The sequence below is a fragment of the Malania oleifera genome, chromosome 4, assembly GCF_029873635.1.
Source record: "Malania oleifera isolate guangnan ecotype guangnan chromosome 4, ASM2987363v1, whole genome shotgun sequence".
Taxonomy (NCBI): Eukaryota; Viridiplantae; Streptophyta; class Magnoliopsida; order Santalales; family Ximeniaceae; genus Malania; species Malania oleifera.
This window is the reverse complement of record NC_080420.1, coordinates 35,180,838-35,197,079: the sequence shown is the minus strand read 5'-3', so window position 1 is coordinate 35,197,079 and position 16,242 is coordinate 35,180,838. Positions and strand designations below refer to the sequence as shown.

The window sequence follows — 16,242 nt, the reverse complement described above, 5'->3', positions numbered from 1 at the left end:
TAGGAATTTTTTTTTTTAATAATATTAGTAATGTGATATTTATGTTCTTTATTTTTCAACTTCAACCTTTTTTCTTTTCTAGCTATTTTATATTTATATTATTCGTATGTCTTATGTGTCTAATAGATTAATGGAGTGTATAATGTATTTTATTTTATTAATTCATTTAGCACACATAAGAATTTATCACAGATAAGAACAATGAGAAGTATAAATACGCACACACACGTAATTTTCTATCAATGATGGTTTAAAACAAATGTAAACTTGTTACCCTTACCAAATAACTTAGTTACTCGAACTAAAGGGTCCAAAATACACTAAAACCCTTTCTAAGAATGGCCAAAAGCTTAAAACATGCAAGTACGCTAATATGCACAAGGTTGTGCATGCTTCAAAAAAATTCACGGCCGTTACACCCACTTCCCATTATGTAACATCCACTACTCCTGCTTCCCGTTACACCTGTTACCGTTACGTTATGCGACCCGCTACCGCGATTTAAAACCATGGGTTGAGGTGCATCTAGAGGCTGATGCGTGGCATATTTAAAAGTGGGTTTTGAGTCCTTAGATGCTGACACGTAGTGCGTCTTTTTTGGATTTTGTTGACCCGAGCGAGTTTGGAGGGAACCAATACGCTGATGGACAGGTACACGATTTAGTAAATCTGAGCAAGTTTGAGTTTATTAGTTTGACCTTGGCGGGAAGCACGGGCACTTTTCTAGTAATTATAGAATCCCAGGCAAGCTTAAATACCAATTTGCAAAACAGAATTACCACAGATAATTATGTTTACACAACTACAATTGCGGTCATGCTCATATATTGAGCTGCTTAATTTTACCATTTATGTGCCCTCATAACTGCAAAAAGTTCACAAATACGTATAAAGAGGAATAGCTAAAATAAAAAAAGCCTACTTCACTCACCCACCACTAACAATTAAAAGTGCAGGATAAAGAAATTTGTCAATCATGCAGCCCTGTAATACAATTTATACTCACAAGTGGAGCAATACTGCAGAGAATCAATATTCACAGCCATCAAGAAAATTAAGGCTGCACAGAAACAATATACAAGAAAATTAAGTGCAAAACCTGAATTTGTAACTGCCGCTGCCTGGATGCCCACTCTTCTTCCACTGCCTTTTTGTACTCGGCAGTTTCCTTTATCTTTTCTCGTTCATTGATTATGCAACTCTGAACAGAATATGTACCTTCACCGTCTTGAGAATGAAATCTGTCTTGCAGTTGACTGTCACAAATAGATTCAATAATTGGTTCTTTCACATCCACCAACCTAGATCTCCCCCATTTAGCCTGTGATTCATCAGATCGATTGTTGCAAAAATATGGTTTCTCATAATTGGATTTCACTTTCTCTTGGGAGTTAGCCTCATTGTTTTCAACATCTAAATTGCCTTGTGATTGAGTCTTGCATCCAGACATATTTTCAAGCACAATTCCAACTCTATCTTCACAAGCTACACCATGATGAACCAGTTTTTCAACCGATGGTTGAGCTGAAAATGAGAATTCCTCAGAAACTGCTTTCTCTTTTTCCATGAAACTACTTCTTTTGTCTTTTGATTCCTTTGTACAGAAAACATTGCAATCAGAAGGCACCTCCTGAAACTCTTCATCTTTATCCTTGGAAAAGACTGTTTCACAATCAATCTTTGTCTCAATTGAACAGTTCCTCTCACATTGAGTCACCTCTTCATCCAGAACATTAGCTTTTCCATGATCAATGGGTATGCTCAGACTGGGAGCGCGATCAAATAAACAAGGTTCTTCTGACAAGTTCCATCTCTTAGCCTGAAAAAAAGATCTTGCATGCACCTGTTCTTGATCTGACCAAGAAGAAGGTTGTTGGGAGCATTGTTCTTGTTTTTCACAAAACATTGTGCCAGTGCCACCATGATCAAAAGGCTCATAAGTTTGCCATTCTGGAAAGTTAAATGGGGGATATTCTGCACAATTCTCTGCTCTGTCGTGGACATCTTGCGTTTCTTCCATTGACTTGTGATTGAAATCTTCAGGACTCCTTGTAGCAAAATTGGGAGGGGTACCGTTAAAGTTGCCACCGCCAGATTTAACAAAGGAAGACTTCTCTTCATAATTTACATTACTTGAATTAGAACATACGGCAGTTTCTGGATGTTTTTCAGGGGAATTCTCATCTTCAGCATTTTGGCATGCAGCAGTGTGGGAGCTAGAAGCACCAGCTTGATCCTCCAAAATTGTCTGACCATTACAGAAGTCGTATTTTCTCTTCAATGAAGCATTTTCCCATTGTTCACGAAGTGTCACCTCACAATCAGAGCAATCACTTTCAGATGAACCACTCTGAGACTCAGAATCTAAACCATAACGATTTCGCGAGGGAAGTTTCCCAGAATAGGTACGTTTGCACTTTGATAAATTCAATGGGGAATTTCTTTCATGGATGAACTGGCATTCATCACCAACTGAATCTGCAGGGTCCTGGAAATGGTTGGAAGCAGGACAAGATCTCTTGCTTGAAGAGGCATCATCACATAAGTTGCCAGCACCTTCTGCACCAATTCCCTGACAGTCGTCGTCAGAGCTTCCATCATCATCAATGCTAATTACACTTCGCAATGGAAATTTTGAGCTCTCTCTCCGCACCCTTGAACCTCGCAATTTCTGCTTCAAAGAATCAGGAACATCGATGACAATAATATTATGGAAATTATCACTGTCAACGTCAATGAGAACAATATTATCAAGACTCCCTTTCATCTTGCAACTTTTAAGTGGTTTCTTCCCAGAACAAGTTCTAGGTTCAGAATGACCATGTGATGCTTCAAATCCACTAATTTGGCTCTGCAAAATAAGAATGCATGTAAGAATCTGAGTATAGTGAATGATGCAAAATCACTAAATGTATAACATGGAATGTTAGGATTCAAAGACCAAAACTTGTACTAAATCTCAGCTAGTCAGCCTACTGGATCTGAATCTTAAATGACATTGCAAATGAGAACAACCAAGCGTTCAAATCAAAGGTTTATAAATTGAACCCAAAATCCATTCAAGCTCTTTGACTTGAGAACAAACTATTGACACAGTCAAGAGCACACAAATATCCTACATCTTACTATGTTCTCCATTTCAGTAATAAGCAAGGAACAAACACAAATGCATAGACAGATAGTGTAGTAACCCAACCCTGGAAAAAAAAAATTAATAATAATAATGAATAATAAATAAATAACTAAATAAATAAAGAGATATTTTGGAGGTGATATTTTGGAGAAGATATTTTGAAAGGAGTTATTTTGAGATATTTGTATATAAATATCTTGGAGGAGATATTTATTTAGATTACTTAAATGCTAAGTTAAGTTTTATTCTATAAATTCTCTCATTCTCTCTCTCATTTTCTCTCTCTCTCTCTCTAAGATCCTTTGCTGTTCGTCGTCCGTTTCGACGATCGAAGGTTCCTGCGTGGATCAGAAGGAGAAACTCTACAACTATAGCGGATCAGATCGTTGTTTAGAAGATTTTCGGGTTTTCCTCAAAAATCAAGGTAAGGATCTGATTCCGATTTCGATCAGGTATTTGTATAGTAGTCGAGATTGCAGTGAGGTAATATTCTGTGGTTTTTAGGTTTCGAGGATCCAAGGTCGTTGTTTTGGACCAAACCATTCGTGTCTTTATTTCCGGGTTTAAGGTAAGGGGAATTTGATTACAACAGCATTTTTGGAAAACTAAACCGCTAAAAAGCTAGTTTATATTAATATGTATGATTTAACTACTTATTTGCTAAATTCTACCAAGTAGAAATGTCGGTTTTACGATTTTACGATTTTTGGTAAAAACGAGGATTTTGGCATATGATCTCCAAACCTTATGAAAATCACTTATTTGCATTTATATTGTAATAAGAGATGCTTGAATCCTTTACTTTTCCTTTCAAATGATATTTACTAGATTTATATCATTTAGCGGATTTTTGGATTAAACTCGTGTGATATATGTTGAAATGGATACGTATGAATTTTCTATACTATTGATATAGATTATGGGAACGAAGTTCCAATTTGTTATATTGAGTATGCGGAAAACAGAGGCTAGTGATACACCGAGCTTTATTTGTGAAAAGGGGTAAACCGAGTGGATAGGCGCCGGTTTGAACCCGATGTGATCATTTGAATTTGTGAAAATACTGGAATTGCACAGGTTACTATATTTTGTTATAAATTGTATATATGATAAATGGAACCACAGCTTGCTATTAAAGGAGTTGAAAGATACTCCAGTAATAAGGGTTGAAAGATACTCCAGTGTAAGAAGTTGAAAAAGCTTCAGTAATAGGGGTTGAAAGATACTCCAAATGGCAGGGAATATTCCTCAGCTGGAAGGGTACAGTGCAACCATTCATGTTTAAAATCAGTTTGGGTACATAGATAGTCGGCTAGCAAGTGTAATGAAACCACTGGTGAAATAATAAACCAGATGGGGGCAGTCGGACTATATATAAATACTTGACATATGCCTGCACGAACAGGGCATTGTTGAAGATATCAGTGCACAACCCGTGCCACAAGGTAAATAAGCAATACATGTATGACAAGCTGATAGTTGTTCTAATATTCATATGCATGATTTAAATACTTGATGTGCAGATAAATGTTATACGATACAGTATTATAAACAAATGTTTCAAACGTATGAGTTTGTATGAAAATGTGCATATATGCAGTTACACACTGTTGTAACACTTTCTTCCTTACTGAGGGGTGTCTCACCCCATTATACAACCATTGTTTTCAGGTCCTTCTGGACGTCGGTCCTAGTTGCTTGGAGGGACTAGGGAGTTTGTTTTGAGTTTTGATTACGTAAGTATTTTATTTGTGTAATAGACTTATTCGGAGTACCTTTTTGGGAGATTGTAAGAACTGGTGATGTTCTAAGTATGGACGTTTGTATTTGACGTTACAGTTAGTAAATTCTGATATATGTCTAATAGGAAATCTCGATGGATGTTTACGTTTTTCCGCAACATTTATATCCCAGTTATGTATGTGTTACACCCGTTTGTCCTTGTTTAGGGCGGGTTGTTCGTGCATGTTTATTAGATACAGGTATTCCGTATGTTCAGTCGCCACTTGGGTTCGTTTAAAGGGCCGGGTTGTTACAGTTGGTATCAGAGCCCGTAGCCAGTCGGAAGTATGATTTGATTCATGCTGCCTGGTTAGGGATATGTGCTAAACAAAGAAGTTGCTAGTTGTAATAGTCTAGAATATACCAGAGTATAGGACAAGGATAAGACCTTAGATTTTGCTTTGTATATCTGGAGACGAAAATTCATTGATAGACTTTTGTGTTTTTCTGGATCAGTCGAAAGGTTCAGAAAATCAAGGCAATCCATTGACGATTTTGTTTCCTAGTAGAAGGGTGAAATTCGAGTTAGAATGAGGATGTCAAATTTATGGAGTATGTCAATGTTAAGAATGTGAACTTGGAGAATTGACCTTATATTGTGATAGTAGTAGTTGATGAGTAGGTTATTACCTTTCTAATGGGTTCTCGTAATTATTTTCAGGATGAAATCCAGGGATATCACGGCCAACGTGAGTGGCAGTAGTAGTGAGGGTGCCGGCCCTGAGGCTGGTAATGACTCTACTAGTGTGTTGCGTGACTTCGCACAGCAACTTATGGCTAAGGTAGTGCGGACGAATAGGGGGCAAGATCATCCTACAACTGAGATGGGTTGCTCCATTGAGCAGTTCACCAGATTGAAGCCCTCAGCTTTTATGGGCAGTGCAGATCCAGTTCATGCTGAGAATTGGATCTAGGAGATCGAGAAGATCCTAAATGTGTTGAACTGCACTGAAAGACAGAAAGTCACCTTCGCCACGTTCAAGTTGGCAAGGGAGGCTGAAAGATGGTGGGTGTCTGTAAAGCAGATGGAAGAGCACCGACCGATACCAATAGCGTTGACGTGGGCCCGATTCAAAGAGCTCTTCTTTGAACGTTATTTTCCGGCCACAATTAGAAACGCGAAGATGGAGGAATTCATGAATCTGACATAGGGATCGCTAACAGTGCAGCAGTACGCTGCTAAATTCCAGGAGCTATCTCGATTTGCTCCAGTCATGATTCCTGATGAAGCAAAGAAGGCTTGGAAGTTTCAGAGGGGTCTGAGGAGCGAGATCCGTAAGCAAACAGCAATCTTGCAGTTGCAAAACTTTGCCACACTGGTTGATAAAGCCACTGCGGCAGAGGAGAGTCTACTGGAGGGCGCAGAGGTTCAGGTCCCGAAGAAGAGGTCGGCGCCTTTCAATTCTTCATCTGGGACGAGGCAGGGTAACTGGAAGAAGAACAGTGGTGGTACATCGAAGAACAGTGGTGGTACATCTCAGAACACCGTACTTTTCCAACGTTGCTCGTTGTGTGGTAGGAGACACCCAGGGCAGTGTTGGTTGGCTGCGGGGCCTTGCATGCGGTGTGGTAAACAAGGGCACCAGGCGAGAGACTGTAGTATGGAGGGAAACAGTGGAGCCCCGCAACAGCCATATAGGGGAAATACTCAGGCGCAGCGTGGTGGTCAACAAGGGGGTACCGCTCAGGCTAGGGTGTATTCCCTGACACCTGGCGACGCAGAGAACATTGGTGATGTAGTCACAGGTATCACTTACATGCTTTCTCATAAAGCTGTAGTATTATTTGATTCCGGGGCAACACATTCTTTTATTTCCCGAGGTTTTGTTAAATTGTGTGAAGTAGAAGTGCAATTGTTAGATTATGAACTGGTGGTGGCTACACCGTCTGGATCTATAGTTGGGTGTAGCAAGGTAGTTTGGGACTTCCCGATTGAAATACAGGGGAGGATACTACTAGTTAATCTTGTGGTATACAACATGTATAGCTTTGATATTATCCTAGGGTTGGACTAGTTGTTTGCCGGTTACGCCAGTATTGATTGCCACATGAGAGAGGTGTTGTTTAGACCGCCAAGAAAGCAGGAATTTCAGTTCCTTGGATCATGTGTGCGTTCTACACCACACATCCATTCTGCTATGCAAGCTAGAAGATTACTCCTTAAAGGGTGCCAAGGATATCTGGCATTTGTGAAAGACACGCCAGTAGAAGAACGGGAATTGGAGATGATTGCTGTAGTGCGCGAGTTCCTTAACGTGTTTCTAGAGGACTTACCAGGATTACCTCCAGACTGTGAGGTGGAATTTGCCATAGAATTAGCTCCAGGTACGACGCCAATATCGAAAGCTCATCGAACGGCTCCAGCTGATTTGAGAGAATTGAAGGAACAACTTCAAAAGCTGCTTGACAAGGGGTACATTAGACCTAGTGTTTCTCCTTGGGGAGCACCGATGTTATTTGTGAAGAAGAAGGATGGGTCGATAAAGATGTGCGTCGACTGCCGAGAACTGAATAAAGTAACAATAAAGAATAAATATCCACTACCCAGGATCGATGATTTGTTTGACCAACTTCGGGGCACACAAGTTTTCTCCAAGATTGACCTACGATCTGGGTATTACCAGTTGAAGGTGAAAGCGGAGGACGTCTCAAAAACTGTATTTCGAACCCAGTATGGTCATTTTGAATTTATGGTTATGCCTTTTGGTATGACTAATGCACCTGCAGCATTTATGAATCTGATGAACAGGGTCTTTCATGAATATTTAGACTGGTTCTTCATGGTATTTATTGATGACATCCTAGTGTATTCTAAGAGCACTGCAGAGCATGAAGTTCATTTGAGGTTGGTTTTGCAAATGCTTAGGGATAAGAGATTATATGTCAAACTGAAGAAGTGTGAGTTCTGGTTAGAGCATATTGCATTTCTTGGTCACGTAGTGTCCAAGGAAGGTGTATCGGTGGACCCGAGTAAGATAGAGGCAGTAGTGGAGTGGGCGAGGCCAAAGAATGTTCAGGAAGTCAAAAGTTTTCTGGGTCTTGCAGGCTACTACCGTCGTTTTGTACAAAGGTTCTCTAGTTTAGCAAGTCCTTTGACACGACTCACGAGAAAGGACGTGAAGTACGATTGGACTAAAGATTGCGAGCGGAGTTTCCAAGAGCTGAAAAGGCAGCTGGTTACTGCTCCAGTCCTGACCATTCCTTATGGGGACGACGGATTCGTTATATACAGTGATGCGTCTAAGAAGGGTCTTGGCTATGTTCTAATGCAACAGGACAAAGTAAGCAGGTCCTTTGACACGACTCACGAGAAAGAACGTGAAGTACGATTGGACTGAAGATTGCGAGCGGAGTTTCCAAGAGCTGAAAAGGCGGCTGGTTACTAATCCAGTCCTAACCATTCCTTTTGGAGATGACGGATTCGTTATATACAGTGATGCCTCTAAGAAGGGTTTTGGCTGTGTTCTAATGCAATAGGGCAGAGTAATTGCTTAAGCTTCTCGTCAACTTAAAGAATACGAGAAGAACTACCCGACGCATGATATGGAATTAGCAGCGGTAGTGTTTGTATTGAAAATCTAGAGGCATTATTTGTATGATGAGAGGTGCGAGATTTTTACCAATCATAAAAGTCTTAAGTACTTTTTCACCCAGAAAGAACTGAACATGAGACAACGCAGGTGGCTCGAGTTGATAAAAGACTACGACTCTGTTATTAGCTATCACCCAGGAAAGGCTAATGTGATGGCTGATGCTCTGAGTTGGAAGTCTATTGATGCGTCGGTCTCAGCAGTAGGGGTTCAGCATCAGAGTTGTATGGACCTGGAAAGGTTGGGCTTGGAAGTGGTAGAAAGGAATCATCAGGCTGTTCTTGCCAACTTGGTGGTGCAGCCGACCTTACAAGAGAGGATTCGTATGGCGCAGAAAGAGGATCCAGAGTTAGTTGAGGTTATGGAAGAAGTTCAAAATGAGTTGAAGCCAGATTTCAGTATCTCAGGCGACGGGATATTGAGATTTCGCAACAGAGTGTGTGTACTGAATGATGCTGTGATTAAACGGGTCATTCTAGAAGAGGCACACCGTTCGCTCTACACTGTGCATCCTAATAGCACGAAGATGTACCGGGATTTGAGGGAATCTTTCTGGTGGTCTTGCATGAAAAGAGAGATCGCCCGTTTTGTAGAGCAATGTTTGACTTGTCAACGGGTCAAAACGGAGCACCAGAGGCCAATAGGACCACTTCAGCCACTTGTCATCCTCGAGTGGAAGTAGGAGCATGTTTCGATGGATTTTGTGACAGGATTACCTACGGGGGTACATGGGCAGAATGCTATATGGGTTGTAGTAGATTGATTGACAAAGACCGCACATTTTATACCAATCAAAGTCAGCTATTCTCTGAGTAGGCTGGCAGAGCTATACGTGCAGGAGATTGTACGACTACACGGTGTTCCTGTTTCTGTTGTTTCAGACCGAGATCCTCGTTTTACGTCTCGTTTCTGTAAGAGTCTACAAGATGCCTTGGGATCACAACTGACGTTCAATACATCTTTCCACCCGCAGAAGGATTGACAGTCTGAGAGGACTATTCAGAGGTTGGAGGATATGCTGCGAGCTTGTGTACTGGATTTTGGTAATAGTTGGATACGGTATCTACCGCTTGTCGAATTTGCGTATAACAATTACCAGGCTAGCATAGAGATGGCACCTTATGAGGCACTGTATGGTTGCCGGTGTCAATCTCCGTTGTTCTGGGATCAAGAAGGTGAGCGGCAGGTATCGGGTCCGGAACTGGTTTCAGCAGGCCTCGGCAAAAGTCGAGTTGATCAAGGAAAGAATCAAGGCAGCTCAGAGTCGACAAAAGAGTTATGCTGATACTCGTCGTCGAGAGCTGGATTTGAGGTAGGGGATATGGCTTTTCTTAAGATCGCTCCGATGAAAGGGATGATGAGGTTTGGAAAGAAGGGGAAGTTAAGTCCTCGGTATATCGGGCCTTTTGAAGTCCTGAAAAGGATAGGTTCGGTTGCTTATCGAGTGGCTTTACCTCCAACACTATCCAGAGTTCAGGACGTGTTTCACGTCTCGGTGCTGAGAAAGTACGTGTCGGATCCTTCGCATGTGCTGAGTTATAAACCTCTAGAGATCAGTGAGGTTTTATCATATGAGGAGGTACCAGTACTGATATTAGATCGGAAAGTTCAGCAATTACGGAATAGAGAAATACCGCTAGTGAATGTATTATGGCGTAACCATGCAGTGGAGGAAGCTTCATGGGAGTTAGAGTCAGAGATACGCCAGAAGTACCCGCAGTTATTTTCGGATGGTACGTAGTTATGTATAGTAGTATATATGGTATGGTCATCGGGAGAGTTTTGTGTGTGTGTAATCTTCCGAAGCATCACATTGTAACCACGATATTCCTCCGCCATAAGCGATGGTAGATAATAAATTCGAGTCGGAGCTGCTTTGAGGGTGGTTGTCGACTCTTCTATAGGTCTCCAACGTAAGGTAGAGTATTCTTGGTATCAGTTGGTGAATTTCGGAGACGAAATTCTTACAAGGAGGGGAGATTGTAGTAACCCGACCCCGAAATAATAATAATAATAATAATAATAATAATAATAATAATAATGAATAATAAATAAATAAATAAATAAAGAGATATTTTGGAGAAGATATTTTGAAAGGAGTTATTTTGAGATATTTGTATATAAATATCTTGGAGGAGATATTTATTTCGATTACTTAAAGGCTAAGTTAAATTTTATTCTATAAATTCTCTCATTCTCTCTCTCTCATTTTTTTTTCTCTCTCTCATTTTTTTTCTCTCTCTCTCTCTAAGATCCTTCGCCGTTCGTCATCCGTTTCGACGATCGAAGGTTCCTGCGTGGATCAGAAGGAGAAACTCTACAACTATAGCGGATCAGATCGTCGTTTTGAAGATTTTCGGGTTTTCCTCAAAAATCAAGGTAAGAATCTGATTCCAATTTCGATTAAGTATTTGTATAGTAGTCGGGATTGCAGTGAGGTAATATTCTGTGGTTTTTAGGTTTCGAGGATCCAAGGTCGTTGTTTTGGACCAAACCATTCGTGTCTTCATTTCCGAGTTTAAGGTAAGGAGAATTTGATTACAATAGCATTTTTGGAAAACTAAACCACTAAAAAGCTAGTTTATATTTATATGCATGATTTAACTGCTTATTTGCTAAATACTACCGAGTAGAAATGCCAATTTTACGATTTTACGATTTTTGGTAAAATCGAGGATTTTGGCGTATGATCTCCAACCTCATGAAAATCACTTATTTGCATTTATATTGTAATAAGAGATATTTGAATCCTTTACTTTTCCTTTCAAATGATGTTTTCACTGGATTTATATCATTTAGCGGATTTTTGAATTAAACTCGTGTCATATATGTTGAAATGGATACGTATGAATTTTCTCTACTATTGATATAGATTATGGGAACGAAGTACCAATTTGTTATATTAAGTATGTGGAAAACAGAGACCGGTGATACACCGAACTATATTTGTGAAAAGGGGTAAACCGAGTGGATAGGCGCCGGTTTGAACCCGATGTGATCATTTGAATTTGTGAAAATACTGGAATTGCACAGGTTACTATATTTTGTTATAAATTGTATATATGATAAATGGAACCACAGCTTGCTATTAAAGGAGTTGAAAGATACTCCAGTAATAGGGGTTGAAAAATACTCCAGTGTAAGAAGTTGAAAAAGCTTCAGTAATAGGGGTTGAAAGATACTCCAAATGGCAAGAAATATTCCTCAGCTGAAAGGGTACAGTGCAACCATTCATGTTTAAAATCAGTTTGGGTATATAGATAGTCGGCTAGCAGGTGTAATGAAACCACTAGTGAAATAATAAACCAGATGGAGGCAATCGGACTATATATAGATGCCTGCACGAACAGGGCATTGTTGAAGATATCAGTGCACAACCCGTGCCATGGGATAAATAGGCAATACACGTATGACAAGCTGGTAGTTGTTCTAATATTCATATGAATGATTTAAATACTTGATGTGCAGATAAATGTTATACGATACAGTATTATAAACAAATGTTTCAAACGTATGAGTTTGAATGAAAATGTGCATTTATGCAGTCACACACACTGTTGTAACACTTTCTTCCTTACTGAGAGGTGTCTCACCCCATTATACAACCATTGTTTTCAGGTCCTTCTGGACGTCGATCCTAGTTGCTTGGAGGGACTAGGGAGTTTATTTTGAGTATTGATTACGTAAGTATTTTATTTGTGTAATAGACTTATTCGGAGTACCTTTTTGGGAGATTGTAAGAACTAGTGATGTTCTAAGTATGGACGTTTGTATTTGACGTTACAGTTAGTAAATTCTGGTATATGTCTAATAGGAAATCCCAACGGATGTTTATGTTTTTCCGCAACATTTATATCCCAGTTATGTATGTGTTACACCCGTTTGTCCTTGTTTAGGGCGGGTTGTTTGTGCATGTTTATCAGATACAGGTATTCCGTATGTTCGGTAGCCACCTGGGTCCGTGTAAAGGGCCGGGTCGTTACAGATAGACCTTTGCTACATTTTATTTTCTCTATTTAATATGAACTATGAGCATGATGGTGCAGCAAAATACTATTATGGTTAATTAAATCTCACTAGTTTCTAGCAATGAAAGTTCAAGTAGGGAAATAAGTCACAAAAGCAATTCAATCAGTCTAAAAAAAAAATGCTATAACGTTTTAAAAGTAAGAGCATATTCCATGTCTGAAAATAATCATACTAAGAAAATAAAAATGATTGAGATAATCTAGACAAATCTGATACTAGCATTGATGTTACTGATGAAGATATTTAGAGCTTTTTCCATGGCATGGCTACTTGAGCAAACAAAATAGTGCTTTACTTATAAAACAAAAATTACATGATTATTTTTATTGATTTTTACTGAGCTTTCTACATAATTTTTTAGATAAAAAAAGAAATTTAGTAGGAGTGAAGGGAAAAGCTGGAGAACAAAGTGTTTAAAAAGGAAAAAAGAACTACTTTAATCCCTTGCAAATCAATCAGGGAAAAACCCTGGAACATTCCAGAGGCTAAAGCCCAACAAGAAGCAAGAAAACAACCCTATGCCACCACAATGAGGAACATAGCTTGATCTTAAAAATTACAACATCCCTTTCCTTCCAAAAAATTCAAAGAATAGCCAATCAAGCCTACAGCATTTTCTTTTTCATAATTTTACCAAAACTTTAAACTTAGCCATCAAAAAAATCATCCCAGAATTTTCAGCACATGTCGCTTCAGCCTAACCACCCGTCAACTGAGATTTACAGAAGAGCTTTTATTTTTAAAAGATTAATCTCAAGTATCATTTGGATAATGATGTAAGCATTTAAACTCTCCAGCACATTTCCACCCAGTTCATGTAAATTTCCTACTTGCTCCTGCTCCCTGAAATTAATAGGGGAAAAAACTAAAAGGCTTCAACAATTGTGTCAAATAGAAAGAAAATTTTCAATGAGGAAAAATATAGAAACATCACAACTTTCACTCAGAAAGCTTAACCATAACTGAATGGGCAAACTACAAATTATTTCACGACAACATAAACTTCCTTTACAATATTCCTTTGCCATAAGAACGACTTAATCACACAACTTAAATCCTAATTTATATTTTATTTTTTTAAAATTTCATCCCAAACATTCATATACTATTTTAACAAGTGCAAAGATTAGTCAAACACATTTTCTACACATTAGCTCTGTCATCAACCAGTGAAGAAAAAAACAGCGATCCAGATAACTATGTGAGTTCATCTTGTGGATAAGAAATCTCAGAATATAGCCCAAAATTTGATTGAAGAAAATAAAAAATAGGGGGGGGGAAGACATTCATACGAAGATCTTAGTTTTTTTTGTGGCTTAAGACCTGAGAAAACAACTTTAAAAAAAAAAAAAAAAAAATTGTCACCTGAGCCAAACATATTAGCAAATAGTAGAGGGTTGATTTTTTTCATTTTTTGAAACCAACACAGCACAAAAAACATAAGGTTCAAATTTTATTTTATTTTTTTCCTTTTTACAACTAAACAGTGGAGGAGCTAAGGCTTTGTTTCCCTAGAAGGCTGTGTAGAAATCAAATGTCTCCAAGAAGATAGCTCTCTCTGCTTGGGAAGCTGCATTGGAGTCCATTCTCACATGATACAATATCAAACGAGAGTACCCATTTTTCATAACTAGCATTTATGAGAAAACAAACAGAAGAAAGCCAAATCATGTACTGTTTCACTGCCTACTTTCCAGGAAGCTTTGATGTCTAACTTGGCAGTGGTTTAATATCATGCGGGTCATGCCAAACACCATTAGCTCCATAGTTGTAAGTAGTGTTAGTGGGTGTAATGGCCATGAATTTATTTCAAGCACATGTTACCTTCTGTCCATTGGTACATTTGCATGTGTTAAGCTCAACCCTTCCTAAAACTATTTTTAGTATATCTTGGATCCACTAGTTCAACCTACTAACATTGTCTAGCAAGGGTAATAAATTTTACATTGCTTTTAAACTGCTATGAACAGAAAATTATATATCCTTATTTTTCATTAATCAAATGTGCAATAAATTAATTAATGAAACAAAATACATTATACACTCAATAGTCTATTAGGCCATAAGACTTACAATAAATTAAACAAGTTATTTTATTTTATTAGTTAAAACCTAGAAGCAATAAAAATCCAATAAATTTAGGCCAACAACTTAAATCTTATAATATAAGCTTTAAAATACAATATCATAATAAAATTTATCATTAAAAAAATAACTTATTAACAACTAGAACAAAAAGGAAGAAAAAAAAAAAGAAGGTTGTATTTGAGCAATATAGAGAAGTAATATAGATACTAATAGTATCAAAATAGACTTATTTTTTAACAAGACAATATTCATATCAAACAGTTAATTAATGCATATCTCATAAATTTTGCAGAAGATAATAATAATTCCATATTACTATCATCCTCATTATAACCTTCTCCCCCATCTTCTTATAGCTTATCAGGATTGATTTATGAAAATGAAAATGAGGGAAAAAAATAAGAAAAATAGTTGTAGCCATCCATAATGGCCACAATGGCTATGATGTTTATTCCCACTAATTTAGCAGTGTGCAACAGTATTGGGAACCCAAAAACCCATTACGCAACTGTCACAGTTATCTCCCTTCTTCACTGAGGGAAAGGAAAAGGGATCAACAAGAGCTCTAGGAAGACCTGTGTGTTTTTAGTGTTTTCAAGGGCAAGAATTACATGTACAGAAGCTTAAGGACAAATGGATGCATTACTATATCTGGAAATTTATGGGTTGACAGCCCCTCCACCCTCGGTTGTCTTTTGATGATATTCTTTATGCCAACCATACAAAATAATTCCCAACAGGAACCCCGTGAAAAACAAATTTTAAGTAAAATTAGAGTTCTCTTTAACCACAAAAGCGAAACCCTAAATCAAATTTTAAATTGAACGAAGAATCGCGCAGCAAAGAACGATCAAATTAAACCCTAGACAGAATGAAAAAACTAATAGCATAAACACGAAGCGAAGAGAAATAATAAGAAGTTTTCGTTTATTCCTGGGATTCAAATATTTATTCGGGCAAAAATAAACGTCGTAGAGTGAACAAGATCGATACCATAGTCGCAGGGAGTCGAAGCCGCCTACAGATAGAAATCTTTCGCTATTCGGAGAGATCGAGGGGGGGAGGCATTCTCTGAACAATTGATCAATCCAATAAAAGAAAATAGGGAGAGTGAAATTTCAGGCTCCTCAACACATCGAAATTAAGAAAATTTCGACAGTGTGAAGAGTACGGCGAATCTAAAACGGTAAACGTAAAAATAAAAATAAAAAATGAGGTGTACAGTCAGCATTCAAGAGATGGCGAGCTGACTTTGACAGACCTATGGGGTGACAAGGATCGTAGACTTGAACTACGATTGGTCCGTTCTTTTAAATTTCGTCACCGCGTTCTTTCCGGCTAACGTAATCACGTCTGTGAGGGCACGCTCGGGAAATTTATTTTGACCAGTTAGGAGGACCGTTGAGCATCGGCCGCTTTTTATCCTCCTTTTCCATGCCTACTATAAAAAAGGTGGTTTTCTTTGTCATCATTTCAAACTTAACTTAAAAATTAACTAATGAGAGCATAAAAATAATTCACCTCCAAATATCTAGTAGAGATAATTTTTTAAATCAATTTTAAATTCAGTTTATATTCTTCTCTCCTCCAATTACTCTTCTTCCATCTCTATTCTGTTAC

The 16,242-nt window shown here is 38.3% G+C and overlaps 1 protein-coding gene across 2 annotated transcripts in view; it reads right to left on the bottom strand.

Annotated features, from left to right (window-relative positions):
- Positions 1-15,816, bottom strand: part of LOC131153936 (uncharacterized) — a 37,823-nt gene extending 22,007 nt beyond the window's left edge. The window contains exons 1-3 of one of the 2 annotated variants that reach the window (XM_058106381.1): positions 15,616-15,790; positions 13,169-13,377; positions 1,100-2,851 (exon numbers count right to left, since the gene is read on the bottom strand). In XM_058106381.1, coding sequence (XP_057962364.1) covers positions 1,100-2,851; positions 13,169-13,201 — 1,785 coding nt within the window. In that variant the 5' untranslated portion in view covers positions 13,202-13,377; positions 15,616-15,790. Of the gene's footprint in view, positions 1-1,099; positions 2,852-13,168; positions 13,378-15,615 lie in introns of both variants that reach the window. The other variant, XM_058106382.1, reaches the window with a different exon arrangement.
- Between the last annotated feature and the right edge of the window lie 426 nt (positions 15,817-16,242).